At 42.5% G+C, this 17,164-nt stretch overlaps 1 protein-coding gene across 1 annotated transcript in view; it reads left to right on the plus strand.

The window, feature by feature from the left end:
• The window catches only part of RAPGEF2 (Rap guanine nucleotide exchange factor 2), a 197,514-nt gene that overhangs the window by 133,484 nt on the left and 46,866 nt on the right, over positions 1-17,164 (plus strand). The window contains exons 20-21 of the mRNA XM_078677004.1: positions 6,134-6,681; positions 14,548-14,850. Of these exons, the coding sequence (XP_078533130.1) occupies positions 6,134-6,681; positions 14,548-14,850 (851 nt within the window). The remainder of the gene's footprint in view (positions 1-6,133; positions 6,682-14,547; positions 14,851-17,164) is intronic.

The raw sequence follows: 17,164 nt of genomic DNA on the forward strand, positions 1-17,164 counted from the left end.
TTACAATACCAATAGCTCAAACTTTCCTAATGCGAGACCTATTGCATTGCAAATGCTTGTTCCTGCTAGGGTGACCAACTGGCATTGGTGCAAATTCAGGACGGTGAGTGTAAAAATTCAGGACAAAGGGTCAAAATTCAGGACACAAATTCAGGACAGGAGGTCAAAATTCAGGACAAAACTTCAGGACAATAGGTAAGTTTTACAGACACATCAGAGGTCGCGCAATAGTATATAATTAAGCCCAGCCATTTCCAAACATAATAAACTATTTGCAAACCTATCCATCATGTATCCTTCCATCTATCACTTCACTCATCCATCCCTTCATCCATCCTTTCACTCATCCATCCATTATCCATCCATCCATCCATCCACCCTGTCACCCTATCCATCTGTACACTTATCCATCCACTCTTCATCCCATCCATCCATTCACTCATCCATCCAGCCATTTACCCTTTCACTAATCCAGCCATCCTTTCACTTACTAATTCTTCCACCCATCCACTCTTTCAGTCATCCATCCATCCTCCCTTTCTCTCTCCATTGACCCTTTCACTTAGCCATCCTTCCTTCCATCCATCCATCCACCCACCCATCCATCCATCTACTCATCCACTCATGAATCCATCCATTGACCCTATCACTCATCCATCTATCATTTCACTCCTTCACACATCTATTCATTCTTTTGTCCATCTACCCTCCCTTTCACTCACTCATCCATCCTTACATCCACCCTTTCACTCATACGTACATTCATTCACCCTTGCACTTATCAATCCATCAATCCATCCATCATTTCACTCATCCACCCAACCATCCAAACCACCCACCCACCATCCAGCCACCCATCTATTTTTTCACCCATCCAATCCACTCATCCATCCTTTCACCCACCCACCACCCAATCCACTCATCCATCCTTTGACCCACCCACCCACTTATCCATCCTTTCACCCACCCACTCATCATCCATCCATCCATCCTTTCACCCACCCACTCTCCATCCATCCATCTTTTCACCCACCCACTCATCATCCATCCATCCTTCCCCTCATCATCCATCCATCCTTCCCCACATCATCTATCCACCCTTCCCCTCATCAATCCATCCTTCCTTCCCCTCAACCATCCATCCTTCCACTCATCCATCCATCCTTACCCTCATCCATCCTTCCTTTCATCCATCATCCATCCTTCCCCTCACCCATCCATCCTTCCCATCCATTTATCCTTCCCCTCATCCATCCCCTCCATCCATCCATCCATCCCCTCATCCATCCATCCTTCCACTCATCCATCCATCCATCCTTCCCCTCATCCATCATCCAGCTACCCTTCCACCCATACATCCAGCTATTTACACTTTCTCTCATCCCTCCTTCCCCTCACTCATCAATACATCCATCCTCTCTCATTATCCATTTACTCAATCTTTCATTCATCCATTCACCCTTTCACTTACTCATACAGCCATCCACCCATCCCTTCACTTACTTACTCGCCCACCTTTCCATATTAATTTGAGCTGAGCCCTTTTGAGAAGAGGCCCATCAGGAACTTCACCCTTGCTGCAGGAGCCGTTCCAGGACTGGGACAGAAGCCACCCAGGGCGGAGACAGGATCCACCACAGTGGGAGGACAGAAGCCATCACAGGGGGGGGGGGGGGGGGACAGGAGCCATCACAGGTGGGGGGACAGGAGCCATCACAGGAGGGGGAACAGGATCCACCAGGGTGGGCACGGGGGTGGTCATGCAGTATTCTAGTATCATCTTGGGCTCCTCACCCGTCCTGCACAAGACAACAAGAAGACAGGCTATCTGTCCAAAATGCCCTCCCCCACTATGATGTACAGTACTTATAGGAGATACTCTAAGAGAACTGGTTTAACTGATTGTCCTCCATACTTTGTTAATCAGTGTGGGTGCGATTGTGCCATTTCTTAATTTTATTACATTATAGACTGCATGTTTGAAGAACTGAGGTCGGTGTAATCTGGCAGAGTCTAGGATGTTTGGGGCCCTGGGTAGAAATGGAATGTGTGAGGCCCCTCTAAATTACAAAGACATGACGCATTCAGTGCTGTTTGCATCTGAATAGATGCCCCTGCTCCTGAAGCTGTAGCCCCCCCCCCCTCTCAGTCACCTTCAAGCACCTCTTAACAGCTCATCACGGGCTGAAGGTGTGAGGCGTTGTCATCCCGCTGTGCCTCTCCATTGCTGCTGGGTGTCTGAGCTTTGGAACAGCCTCGGAGTCAAAGAGGGGGGAGGTGGGTGGAAGCTGTGCCCGGTTAAAATTACGGACAAATGGCGTCCGTTAAAGAATCCTTCACGGACAACGGACAGACGGCCAAAATTACGGACTGTCCGTGAAATTTACGGACGGTTGGTCACCCTAGACTTCCTGCTTGTGTTTTATTTGAAATTTACAGTGACATTTCTTGGTGAGGAGAGCGTTATCTGTAGGATGATTAGAGGCTGTGTTTCTGTATTTCTAGAGCTGGTCTAAATAAAATGATGTTCTTATGCCGCCATCTAGCGGAAACTGAGAGAAAATTCTTAGCTTGGAAAAGGTAGTTCTTATCCGTCGTGTAAAACGCGCCAAAGTAGCTCCAGTCCAGCTGTCATGCTTAGAGGCTGCGTTACATGCGACTCGCCGGCAGAGTGCGTGTTTTTGCACACTAAATTATTCACAAAATCCCCCAATGTGGTACATGACTGTCTCGCATAGTGCTGATATTGATTGCATAACATCTCTCCCGTTACTCCTGTGTGACCAATCACAATGGCAGGACACTTTGTCAGGAAATTATCAGCAAACAGGAGGAGTTATCATACAATGGAAGAGGGGGAGCGACGGAAAGGACGGGTAGATGTCTCGGGATTCAGGAAGAGTGACATGCGGTAGAGAGCTCTCTTCAGAAGTAAACCTTTGTCCCTTGCATGCAGAAGGTACTGCTTTATTAAGATCGGATGAATAAAGGTTTTTAAAAGCTTTCAAGTTCGCTGTTAAATTCTGCCGTTGGGTCAACTTGTCACTCCAAGCGTGACACGAGGAGGTTTCATGCCTACTTATGGTTTTCCTTTCAAGGGCTTTCCTAAAGGTAATATAAACATGAAAAGATGTTAGAGTCCTTGTGAGGTAAATACAAATAGTTATCATAACTGCTCTTGAAAAACTGTTCGTCGTGAAGCATTTGGATATTAACAGGAGCAATTCCTGAAACACTTGACTTAAGGATCCATTCTTGCGTTTATTAAGGCACTCGTGTCATGTTATGGAAAGTGCCTAAGTGCCTAAGTGCTTTGTGTCCCTCTGGGGCACTTGGATATTACAAAAGGGGTCGCTGACTCTTGTGCAGCCTCTACTGTAATACTGATAGGGCAGGCTCCAGTGCTTTAAATGGGCCGGTACTGTCCGGTACGGAGTACCAGCACTTTTTTATTTTGAGAGGGAGAGTACCGGCACTTCTCGAGAGAAACGTAATACTTTTAATTGGAGAGTACCAGCACTTCTCAGAAACAAGCAGGTACTCTGTTACGGAGTACCTGCACTTCTATTTTTCCATGTAACCGCATGCGCGCTAGCGGTTTTCCCGCTGCGCGCTGCGTTTAAAAAAAAGCTGCGTTATATGACGAGCTCAGCTCGTCATGAGCGTACGAGCGTCGTCACTCATGACGGGCTGAGCTCGTCATGAGCGCGGAAGGGGTTAAAGCACTGGCAGGCTCTACATGGGCCCCAGTGCGTTCTTCAGATGGCTTTCCCTCATTTGTATGGGGGAGTGGCCCCACATGAATGAGGAACTCACTTTTCCTCTGCGCCTTTGCGTATTACCAATGTGGGTGCAGAAGCAAACATTCTTTTAGGAGGTGTACTGTAAGTGTGACTCAAAAAGGTGTCACACTGTCAGTGCGCCCCTGTGGGCAGCTCTCTGGAGCCGTAAAGAGGGGCCCCATAGACCTCCAGACATCCCCCTGTAGGCGGGTGCAGTCAGTCAGTCACTGCGCTTGCCTGCAAGGAGATCTCTTTCCGCTCTGCAAAGTGCAGGCAGTTTATCAACTGTAGAGAGAAACATGGAGCAGCTGCTTCAAAGCTGCCCTTTATTTTCTTGAATGCGCTGCCCCCAGGGGCAGGTTTGTTATCAGCTGCCCTGAGGGCAGCACATTCTTCATAATAGGGTCCACTGTCCCTGTTTGCGCCCGGCACCCCTATTTGAAGGTATCCTGTGGTGCAAGCAGGGAAAGTAAGCCTTATTTATAATAAGTCACTTGCCAAGTAAATGGGATTTTTTTTCTGTACAGACACAATTACGTCAACGTTTCTCTGTTTAATGTATTTAAAGATTGTATATCTGCCAACAAAAAATTCTCCACTATGCCTAAATGTGTTTGGGTCTCAGAGGCATGGTCCAAATATTCTAATGACAAGCATTTTTATGCAGCAGCCATGTGCATAGCTTTATCCCTTTCTGAACATTAGGATCGGCCTGTGCCATACTTTTTTCCTCTTCAGAAAGGTGTATGGGTCTTGCTAACCTTCTGATGCTAATGTGTGTAAATAAGTGTGAATTGACTGTTAGTCTTTTGTGGAGCAGTGTCAAGTTACATGTTTGCCGGACACATTGCTGCATTTAAAACTCTTGAACCTTCTGGAATATATAGAGAAATGGAAAACATGAGCTGCATTGATCTACAAGGATATAATTAAAATTTGGAGACCAGCAGCCTCAAACAGTGGATAGTGATTGGGATGCAAATATTTCAAAAGGCAGCCCATATCATATTGCGTGTTTGCATATTGGAAAAATAATGTACATTCAAAAACAAAAAATACGACCAGCATTGAATCTGTTGTAGTGTTTAGGGTTAACAGCTAGGGCTGTTAATGTAAAATGTTTATTTCAAGGGTTACCGAAGAATACATTCTGTGTGTTAATTGTGTGTTTGTTGATCATTATGCGCTATGACTTTGCTGGAGCATTGATGGAGTTTGCATTGAGTAAAGTCTTAGTGCAAATTTCGAATTCCTATTGTACTCGAGGGCATGGATTTTTGTCACGAATTGAGGCTTAACATCAACAGTTCAATAGCATATCAGATAGACTAATATATTTTCAAACCATAAAGTTTTCTAGCAGCTTAGCAAAGTTACAGACTCAAATCAATCAGATTAGTTGCCAATCAATAATCATCTGGTTACTGCGATGTTTAATATAATCAAAAGCAGGTCAAAATATTAAATACAAAGCCAAGTTATTTAAAGGTGATTGTATGTAGGCAAATCATGAAAGATTTGGTTCCCTGAAAAGAAACTCCCTAATGCTAGGATAAGGTTTCAAGTGAGGTTGGATCAAATTTAAGCAACAGGTGTCGGCAAATGAAGTCTCTAAGGAGAACCAAAAAGAAGGTTTCAATCAGGCAAAGTAGAAATATGTTTCCTTGATGGTTTAACTCTGAGCAGTAATAAAATAAGCATAGGGTCTCAAAAGAGGCAGAAGTGTATCCGCTTTCGAAGATGGACAGAATCAATATAATTGACTAATGCAGAAATTGCTCAATTAAAGTACAACATTCAGCAAATAGTAATACTTCCTACAGTTCCCAAGCGACAGGAACCAATCAAAATAACAGATATACATTATTTTATCCCAGGCATTGCATAATGGAGGCATCACGTCTGAATGGCCGTTGGAGATCTCTTCCTGGCTGGTCAAATCATCTTATGCACAGATGCCCAAAACCAATGATAAGTTACAGTGAAACTGTCAACAACTTGTTCTTATGCAGATTATGGCTAACTTAACGTGAACATACTAGGGTTAGCTATTACCGTACAAATTACTAACTATGAATTATCTAAACATAGTCACACTTGAATATAAGTATGCAATGATTATATGTGATGTGTATTAGAAAATTATCAAGCAAAAATAAAAAGTGACAATGCGTCACCAACTTAAACATGTTCTGTATGGAATACTAAACTTCTTTGTGTGACAATGTACAATAACAATTGTGTGTGGCAGTCTTAGCCTAAATTTGGCCAAATTTAGCCTGTTCATGAGTATGTTAACATGTGAATAACTGTTATAAATGCCCTCTTTTGCTCTTGTTCCTGCTTTGCAGTTCCTATGCCCCCATGCTGGAGAACAGGGGCCTCTATGCAGGGGCAACGGTGCTCTCTTCCCCTAGTACAGAGGAACTGTCTCAGGATCAGGGGGACCGAGCATCATTAGATGCAGCGGACAGCGGCCGTGGAAGCTGGACTTCATGCTCTAGTGGTTCCCATGACAACATTCAGACAATTCAGCACCAGAGGAGCTGGGAGACTCTTCCCTTTGGACAGGTTCCTTTTGAGAACCCAGGGGAGGCAGCAGCATTATGGGCAGCAAGCAGCCACATGTTTCCCGATCACAGCACAAGATATGGCAGACCGGGTCAAGGAAGGGATGGCCTCGATCAAGCACAGTCCAGGGCAAGCTGGGCATCATCCACTGGCTACTGGGGAGAGGACTCGGAAGGGGATACGGGCACCATCAAACGGAGAGGTGGAAAGGATGTTTCTGCAGAAGCGGAGACCTGCAGCTTAACCTCAGTGACGTCTGAAGAGCTGAAGCCGCTTCCAATGCCAGCTCATATAACAGTAACATCTAGTTCTGCAAAGGGGCTCATAGGTAAGTTTGCAGCATGTGTGCAGTCGTTTGCCAAATTCCTCTTTGTGTTCATCGTTTTAGATCTCTGATTCTCTGTGGTTCTGCAAGACAAGCTTGGTGTAAGGAGCTCCAGACTTGTTAACTACATCTTTAGCACTGGATGTAGGTTTTTTGAGAAATGGCTTAAACTATTGGATTCCATAATGCTATGAATATCTCTTGTGGGGGGCAGTTTCACTTTGCTGTTACATGCACTTTTTAGGCCAGAGATGAACAAAAATATGTCTCTCTAACATGAAGAGCTACCACTCAGCCCCTTCCCCTCATATTGCAATTTTTTAATTCATTAATTTTTTTCTAATTCATTCAGTATGTAGTCAGCGCTTTCCAGTGACAAAGTGCATAGCACGAAAATCTAGTAAGAAAGCAGTTCTAATGTTCTTGGTAGTACTATCGCCATAAAAGTTAGCATTCAAGTGGCTAAAGCGTTTCTGTTGTCCTTAGTCTGTTCCTGTTGTCTTTTTTCACAAGCACTTCTTTTTAAACACATAGCCAGTATATTGATTTCTGCTAGTTTATGAAACTAAGAGGCTGCTCAATTACAAGCCACCTTTTCAAGTAAGGGTAAGTAGAATAATAGCTGTTAATGGAGACTTCAAAAGGTTTTGATATACCAGTAAATAAAGGCAACCAAGAAAAGTCAATCATGGTATTGAAAAACGAAATGGAGAATGTTCTGACTTCAGAGAATTACTGCAGCAGGTGGACAGAGGAGAACAAACGCACCAAGTAAAAGCTATCATATGACACATTAGTGAAACAAGGAAGCAAAACAGTTTTTAGTTATGTCACCAAAATTATGAATTCAGAAGATTGTGATGCTGAAAGAAAAATCGAGAAATATGTAAAAGAAAACAAAGGAGAAACAATTTGTAAACCCCAAAACAATGACGAGGAAACAAGAAAGCTGCAGTTACAGAAGAAAGTCTCGCTGAATCTTCCAAACTTAAAACTGAACAATATCTGGGACTAGATGGTGTATGCCATAGAATATTAAATACTCTTAGATATGTGGTGGCAGCAGAGTTAGTAGTTCTGGTCCACCTGGTGTTGGCAAAGTGACCTGTGAGATAGATCAGAGCAAAAACATAATATGATTTACATGTTTTGCAGCGTGAAATCTCTTATAGATTCATATGCTATACATCATTCCTCCATTTATTGATTGGGGCCTTATGTGCTTATATACAAATTATTTCCCTTAGAGGCTGTAGGCGATGTCAGTATGACATGTGCATCAATCCACAAGCCCATAATGCCTCTAATGAGATTTTCTCTTAGATTCTTTTTCTCTGTGGTGGGTTTGGAGGTGCATTGAGAGAGCTCTTGAGAAGTTGGCGAATATAAGTCACAGAATCATCGTCGAAAACCTATCAGGAGAGTAATAATGCTTGACGGTGGATTGAGCATTCAGGTTTTTCCTTGGTGTCTTCGATATAGTCAGAGAATGTTATATACTTTAGGTAGTGTCCCTAAGACCACTCGATTACATTTTGTAACATGAGCACAATCTTGAAGTTCAGTACTTTTTTCTTAATGATGAACTGCCAGAATGCTTGTTCTGCTTCTCTAGAGACCATACATCTGATCACTGTTATGACTGTTCTGTTTTTAAATAAAAAATGCACTGCACTGGAGCAAGATATTGCTTATGCACCGTGCCGCAGCAGACATGACTGTGCAGTTGGGATTGAAGTGGAAGTTGGATTTGGGGAGAGAGAGAAGAAAACCGCTCTCTCTGTGGAGGGAATGGGTTTTTCTGAAGAGGAGGCAGCGGCTGAGGAGACACAGTACGAGCACCATTCGGATTCGGACCTAGAATAAGTTGTCTATCACAAAATCAAAGCTTAGATACCTTCTTCAAAGAAGTCAGATCCCAAACATAAAATGCTACAAAAAAGGATTTTAGCATTGAAGAACAAGGTATTCAAACCTCTGATAAAAACGCTCACGTCAAAATTTAAGCAATCAAAAAAGGTTGAATAATGAGAAACACTTGATGTTGAAGAATTCATCAAAGAGGTTTGTGGCATTTCTGTCCTGCTGGGTCTAAAGAGAAGACGATAGGGAAGGAATTGCCTAAGGGCATCCTCTCGACTTCGGGAGACTATAAATAGCTAGAAGGGAAGAACAGGCATTCAGCCTTGGGAAAAGAAGCGCAGAGACAAAAGACCTTTTGGTGATGTTGAGAAGAAAAAGAGGGAATTTGAGGTCGAAATAGAGAATTTAATGAAAAATATTTTTTGCGGAAGAATCCATTCCTGCACATAAAAAAATAACCACAGTGTCAAAAAACTGCCCTTGGGGACTGCCGGGGGGAGCATCCTAAACAAAATGACCAAGCTAAAATGATTGAACTACAAGTGTTGAGCTGAAAACAGAGGAAATATATTGGCTGGAAAATCCTCTCATGCAGTAGGAGGCAGATCAAAAGTGGAAGCACATTCAGGAAGTAGAACATATGGAAGGAGAGGAAATATTGTGAGAAGATATTGATACAGACTCAGGAGGAGGTAGATACATGTCCCTCGATGATATATGCATGTTTATGGTGATTAAAGTACATTAGCATTTTTAATAAAGTCTACATTGGGAATGTTTACAAAAACTGGTAGCGGCTAACTTTAGAAGGCGAGCCAGTCGTGTGTCCTTAATTGGACGATTAGCTGAAGGCGAACACACGCAAACAAAGCAAATTGAATCTGCAGACAGTGGTGAACCTGTTGTATTCGTTTGGATTTGCAATCATGTGGAAGAAATCACCCTCTCCTTGCGTCGAGAATAAGAAGACGTTCTTGGTTGCAATATTAGATACAGAGTGTGCAATAAAAAGAGTGCATGCGTTGCAGGATCAGATTCACCTTTACTAGATCTCTTTCTTGGACAGCGAGGATGTTAGGCTTGATTGCTTCATGTATTCGTTTTTTCCACATGCGCAACTGCATATAAGAACCATGCAGAAATGGTTGAACTTTCAGTGGTCACAGTTCCAAGGGGACTGGGAGGATCTAGCAGTTGCAGCAAGCAAAGCTAGCAAAGAATTGAATTGTTGAAAGGAAGACCATTCAAGACAAAACTTCCACCAGCTATCATAGTAGATGCATCACATGTAGGATGGGGTACTCACATGGTCTCAGGGTAAGGAGACTTTTGTCATCTCTGGAGGAAGTGAAACGCATACATTTTTCAAAGCTATCTTTCTAGCTCTGAAAGCTTTTCACGGTCAGATCCTCAACAAAAGAGTTCAGATTCTAACACACATTACAACTGAAATGTTTTTCCTCAACAAGTGGGAGGTGTAGGCTCTTACGGCCACATGCATCATTGTAGGATTTTGCATTTCCTAAATTGCGAAAATTAAGGAATCGCAATTTAGGAATTGCAAAATCCTATGCATCAAGAAATCCTAAAAGTTTTTAGGATTTCTTAATTTTCGGTATTTGCGATTCCTTAATTGCGAATCGCAATTAAGGAATGGCATTACATTGATTCCTATGGGCCTAGAGGCCCATAGGAATCAATGCCTTTTTGCACTTTTTCATTTTGCGAATCCCATTTTTTTGATGCATTGCAAGGGTGCAGTGGGGATCCAAAGGACCCCCCCCCCCCCCTGCACCCCTGAAATGTATTTTAAAGTGCATGTTTCACACACACATGTCCTAAGGACATGTGTGTCTGTAACATGAAAGTTTAAAAAATGCATTTTTGAGCATTTTCATAACTTTACGCAAATTACCACGAGGTTCAACCTCGTGGTAATTTGCACCCCCTAATTGCTAATTCGCAATTTGAAAAACAATCATGCATTGCTTTTAAGGAATCGCATATTTGCGATTCCTTAAAAGCAATTGCATTTTTGGAAATCACTAAAAATAGCGATTTTCACAAAAATGTATGATGCATCCCAAAAACTTATTTAGGAATCGCAAACGGCCGAATTTACCGAATCGCACCGTTTGCACTTCCTAAATAGGTTGATGCATGTGGCCGTTACTGACTTTCAAATCTGGCCCTTGAGATTTGCCAGTGGGCGATTGCAAAAAACATTTTGACAACAAAACAAAAAACAATTCCAAAGCATTACCTCGTCAGAGTTGAACGCACTGTCAACAAGCTGGTTTGGGACATCTGTTGAAGCTTTTTGCCCGATGCCCCTGGTTTAACTGATCATAGAAAAGTCTAATGTCTCCCACATGGTCCTCACAGCTCATGTAGATAAAAGGCAATGCAATCAAAATTCCAATACACGAGGACACTCTTAACAATGCAAAGGGAAGGGTGTTTAACCTAAGTCTAAAGGAAATGCAGCGGATTGCTAGACTCGTAAGCTAGCTGAATTCAGTCGCTTGAACCTTCCAGGGAAAAGTCCAACTATCACAGGGAGTCATGTAGCCATTCATTATGGAGTGATATCAGTGGCAGCTTGTAGATAACGGTGGTGGAGGGGCGGGGAAGGGGGTTTGAAAGAAGAAAAAAAGATTTAACTGCCCGTCGTTGCAGCCTCTTCTTTTTCCTCGATGTTCTGCTGGCTACCGGCAGCACCCAGGCTTCCCTACATCAATCACAATGCTGCTGTCACCATAACAGCTGCCTCATGATTGGCCTGAGCGTCATGGTTCGGTGCTCAGATGGGAACTGACAGCCTGCGTGTGTTCTCCACCCAGGCTGTGCATTGCAGTCCCGGTGATTAACATGCAAAGTGCGCATAACTGTTTGGCCAGCCGTAACATGGCTGTTTACCGACCCAAGACGGACGGCCAAACAGTCATGCACACTTCATGCAGCATCAAACAATCCTCCTCCCTTGGCTTAACAGGAGCCCGGATCCCATCCCACCCTATTCTGGCTAGAAGTTACTAAAAGTAAAATGATAACTGTTATTATTATTTTATTTTTCCTTTTATTCTGCTCCGAGAGCAGTGGGGCGACGCTCAACTGCCTTAGCGGAGGAGCTGCCACTGAGTGATATGCTCTCAAATGGAGCAGATGCATTGGGTAATGCTCTCGCAAAATGTTCCAGCAGAGCATAACAGATGAAGCTGTAATTGTGAGATATTTCACACACCTACTAGACTCGAAACTTACCTATGCCTCTTTAAGAGTGCACTTGGTGGCTATTGTGGCTTACATTGGGGGAATAAACAAGCAGCAGATTTGTTCTATCCCAGTAATTTAAACTCTTTGTGAAGGTTACTTGCGTTACATGCACTCCCATTGCAGGAATCACACTTAACTATTTTAAAAGGAAAGATGATTGAGAATATGTCCAAAATTCCTACTTGTTAGCCTCATCATTTCATGTTAATCGGACGATAAGTCTACCATCTTTTTTCCAAAAGCCAGTAAATGCAGTAGAAAGATCTTTGCATATGTTGATTGCACGATGAGCAGTAGTGTATTATATACAAGACAATAACGATTTTAGGCAGTGAAACAATTCTTTGCAGCTCATGCTCTACAAGCATTAGGTGCATCTGTCACTAAAGGTAACATAACTAGATTGATGGTATAAAATTGTTATAAGTTGGTAACCAAAACCCTTGAAGTCACACAGTGGGCTCATTCTACGAGAGGCCTTTATGCCCAGTTTGTCTTCATAAGACATAGGCATGGCTGCAACATGGTCACCTAGACATATGTTCACTAAACGCTATTGTGTAGCCATAGAAACAAGTAAAGACTCAGCAGTGAGAGTCAGTGTTGAGAAGTCTGCTTCGTACTATCCCCCTTCTCACCCCATATCAGGGGACTTTATAGCGCTAGATAGTATGTGAAAGCAGCTTGAATCTCCTCTAGATTGACACGCGAGCCTCTCACCCATCCATTAAAGCAGGGGAGTGGTAAAATAAAGTCATAAATATGTGTACGTTAAAAAAAATCCAAAATGAAAGTTCCTCTTTGGAGCTTTGTGGGCTCATAGTCAACATCAAAGTGAGCGATACAGACTCCACCTATGTCAATGTCTTTTACGGGAAAAAGTTTTTAAATAGTTCCAGACGCAACCACTAGATGGCGGAATGATGCACTGCATCTGAATCTAGAAGAGCTTCAAGCTCCATAGCCATTTTTGCAGGTAATTAAACTGGTTTCTTCTAGCCCTTTGCAGAGCTGTTAATTGCTCACCGGACAGTATGGGCGAGGGCAGAAAAGGGAAGGGCAGTTAACATCGGTTGACATCCAGTTTCAGAGGGTAGTAATGTTATTGGAGCCAAACCCCAATTATAGCCCAACATGCCCACATGCATCGAATGTCCCAGAATGCTCCAAGCTCTAAATGCCCAGTAATCGTTGTCTGAATTCTAAGCTTTTGATTTACTGAGTCAGTCTAAACATTCCAAAGAAGGGTGCTCATTAGACTTGAAGTAAATATGTTTTACCACCTGCAGTGATGGTCAGTTTGGTAAAATTAAGGTCTTACTAAATGAAGGGCGACAGAGATCGTGGATTAATAGTCACTGGATTCCCAAGTAGTTTTCTTTTAATCTGCTTGAGGCAAAATGGAATTGCTCCTCGGTCTTTATTCAGAGAATCGGGATTTGTGCATAGTACACAAGATATATTTCAGCCAGGTATGCTTGAATTCAACTGTCTTAAATAGCTCCTAAGTGGTTTTTTAAGGGGAGCATAAGAAGGTTGATCCTTATGGCAGGTATGAAAGTATTTCTAAACATTTATAATGCTTTCCCTCCACTTCGACACACTAAAAGTTTAAACGCCCAATGAACCAGGCTGAATTTATGGGGGAAATGCAGCAAAATCCCCCATTTTCACAGCGTGTAGACTTTTCAGGGGAAATCATTTTTCCCATTAAGGAAAAAAACAATGCTTATGAATTTCCTTAATTTCCGGATGCTGTGCATTGGACTAGAAAATTAGAGAAATGTAAAATTAGCTTTTGTGTGCTCCATTCTGCTTGATATTGTAATATATACGCTACTTTAAGAATCAAAGAACAGTAGGGGGTCTTGTGATTATTAAAGGATCTATTGTAGAGAGTAGTAATAGCACATTTACAAACAATGGAGTAACTCAAAAAGGTAACAGAGAAGTATGCTCATAAACAGCTCATTCACAGTCCATTTGAAATTTCAGGATATGGTTGAAATAATTTTAAATCAATTCACCCTTAAAACCTCCTGTCTTCCTTTTCAGTCCAGTGTCGTATATTTTTTTGTTTCTTCTGACTTCCTGGGGGGTCCAAAGCCCTATTCATGTTCTATTTCCAGAAAGGCAACAAAAGCCGTTCGTGTGGTTGTTAAATAATGAGGCATACCTGTTCACATCATGTCTGAACACCGAAAAATGAATCTACATTTGTCGCTTGAACGTGTGTGCTGATGAACAGCCATTGTCACATCAAAGGATCCTGCCCCTTTTGGAATAAGCAATCCAGACTTGTCAAATCCTCACTTTATGAAACTCCAACAGATCATCAGGTTTCTCTGCGCAAACATTTTAGTTCAAAATAAGAAAGGCAAAAAGTTCCCCAGAAAATAAAGCACCATTGTCTTTAAAGCTGGTCTTTCTAGGATGCGTTTTAAAAAAAGTTAACATTGTTGACTAGAAAGTTTCGTTGGTGAAAACGTAAAACTGTTTTATAAAAAAGGTAGCCATCGGAGGAACTCAGCATAGCATGTTACTTCATAATATTGGCCACACGTCCAGTCAGTGCCACCCTTTTGTATTGTGTTGAAAATGAATGCCAATTCTTTATTTCTCTTTATCCCCTAAAAATGTAATCTCCAGGATTGTATTTTCATTCGTCGTTTTGAAGTTTTCTTTTGTTACAATAATTGTCTCTTATGGTAGTGTATTGTGTTACTACAGCAAGGAAAGAGGGGCGTTATCGAGAACCACCGCCGACACCCCCGGGTTATGTAGGAATCCCCATTGCGGACTTTGCTGAAGGACAATCCAGCTCGTCGCGAAAGCCTCCAGATTACAGCGAAGCCCTGCAGCGGTCCAGGATGGTGGGAAGGCGATGCAAGGTGGATGGGACTGCGACAACACCACCCTCACACAGTCATCCAGCTAGCAGGCCAGTGAATAAACCTCAGTGGCATAAACCAAACGAGTCTGACCCCCGTCTCTCCCATTATCAGTCACAAGGGTTTTCAACAGAAGATGATGGTAAAAGTTTAATTCTGCTTTCCAAACTTTTAAGTGCACAATTCTGATGAAATTCCCTTGTTGTTAATGGAGTCTAAACATTATTGTAATGGTTAGATGACCAAATCGTATTCCAGGGAAAAATACAGTGAAATAATCATACTACTGAAATTCTGAATGACAACTTCCCTATGCACAGCACACCCTCTTGTCACTCTGAGATCTTCAGAACCTTTTTAAGTTCAAGACTCCATGCAACAGTCAATTAAAACCCCTCAATTTATTGCAACATAAACTTCAAATTCCTGTAGTTTTATATTTTTAAGATTCACATGTATCATGTAAAGTATCTCCTATTTTGCGTGAGTCCACCCTGCTGCCAAAACGTATTTATATATCACCTTACACATTGCCAGCAGGTAAAATTACCCCGGTTCGATTATTTCACAGACTTTTTCCCTGTGTTTCCCAATGTCTTCTAAGTTAAAGGTTAATGAACCACTCTCCATTAAGTGGTGTATAACCCATTACATAAGCCTCATGGATTGGACCTTCCCCTTCATTTCCTTTGTCAGTCCTGAAGACCATAAATCTTTTCCTCATGGCCTTTGCTTTGCTGTTCCTGATGTTTACAATTTCGAAAACCTTGTAAAGACAACAGCAATAAATGTGTGAATGTACTAATTATCACATAACAATGATTATTCCTCTATGTAATTGACATAAATTTGCAGGTTCTTTTCATCAGTCTGTACCTGTTAAGTATTTAGCCTGCCAAGCAGTTAACAGAGACATTTCAGTGCATTCAGAAGTCAAGGTTTCTTAGAGATCTTAATATATGTATGTCTAGAAAAAGTCGAGTGACATCCTAGTTGATGCAGTTTTTTTATCCTGCCCTCTAACTGCGAATTGCACAGGATTTTATGTTATGACATGACTTTATTGATTTTAAAATTTCACCGTTGGCACTTCCCATCAACTCCAGTTCATACTGTCACCCTTCTCTGCACCTTCCCTCCACCTCAAAGGATAGCTGACATTCAGGAGAGGGTTCTGTCCTTTCAAGGAGATATGAAAAATCCTGTTCTACAGGCCCTCAGATTCCTAGCTCGAAATCATTCAATTTTCTCCTATTCATGCACACATTATGGTAACATGACGGCCCTGCAGTGGGGACTCTGCAGGCATTTGCTACAATTTGGGGGAGACCTGTCATGCTCCACCCTGACCTCCTCCAGCGATGCTGTGGAATTGACTTGATGGGTTAATGAGTTGAACCTGACATTCAGGATGGCCTCCATTCCCCCTCCAGCCGTGACAATGGTAGTGACGGATTCCTCCATCCTAGAGTGGGGAGCTAATTTGTAGCATCCTGAGGTTAGAAGACTCAAGCCTCTTCAGAATGAGTCCGGGCCCATTCCACCAGGGCCAAGTCCACCAATTCCACCCTTGACAGAGATGTTCCAACAGCAGAGATCTGTAAAACAACAACGTGGGCGTCCCTGCATACTGTTGCCAAGCACTACTGCCTGGACTCTTAAGTATGTAAGGACGGATATTTTGTCCGTTCGGTTCTGCAAGATTTCCTTGTCTAACCATCCATCAACCCTCCTCCTTAGGCAGGGCATTGCTCAGTAATCTGTTCTACAGGCGAGACATCTGCAGGTAGATGTATTCATCTGGAGACAAAGGTACTTACCTGCAGTAATTATCTTTTTGGTGGGTACTCTGTCTACATGCTGATTCCTCATTGACAAGCCTCCCTCCCTGTTTGAGGGATGCATTGTAAGGCAAGTTAATAAGACTCCACTATTATTTTTAGTACTGCACTAATGTCTATGTCGATCTACCTCTTACCTTGGACATAATGGTAGGAAACTGATGTTGTTGCACTATGACGGGACATAATATGGCTTTAATGACATCACCTGACACTACTTTCGGTATCGCTCCAAAGCCCCCTACAGCGACGTGAGGTTTGAAGGTTCCGGGTCCAGCCGGATGCCTGGGTGTGTATAGGTGAGAAATGTGGAGTATCGCACAGAAAGATCATTACCGCAGGTAAGTAACCTCTTCTTTCCAGATGTGGTTTGCCATGCTGATGCTGCAGTCTTATTCCAGTCAAACATCCTAAAGTGTATCCCTGTCAGTAGTTACCGTGCTAGTGAATACCCATGGCAGGTGTTGGTTGCAGTAAAGTACCTATCTGAAAGAGACACGTTAGTGATAGATTCCTTACCGTAGAATATTCCCCATGTCCATCACCACCCCTTGTTGTAAATATTTTTGTCCACCCTAAGCGTGGAAGGGTATACTCAGATGTGAGTCCCTTGCT

The sequence above is a fragment of the Lissotriton helveticus genome, chromosome 2_1, assembly GCF_964261635.1.
Source record: "Lissotriton helveticus chromosome 2_1, aLisHel1.1, whole genome shotgun sequence".
NCBI classification, from domain to species: Eukaryota; Metazoa; Chordata; class Amphibia; order Caudata; family Salamandridae; genus Lissotriton; species Lissotriton helveticus.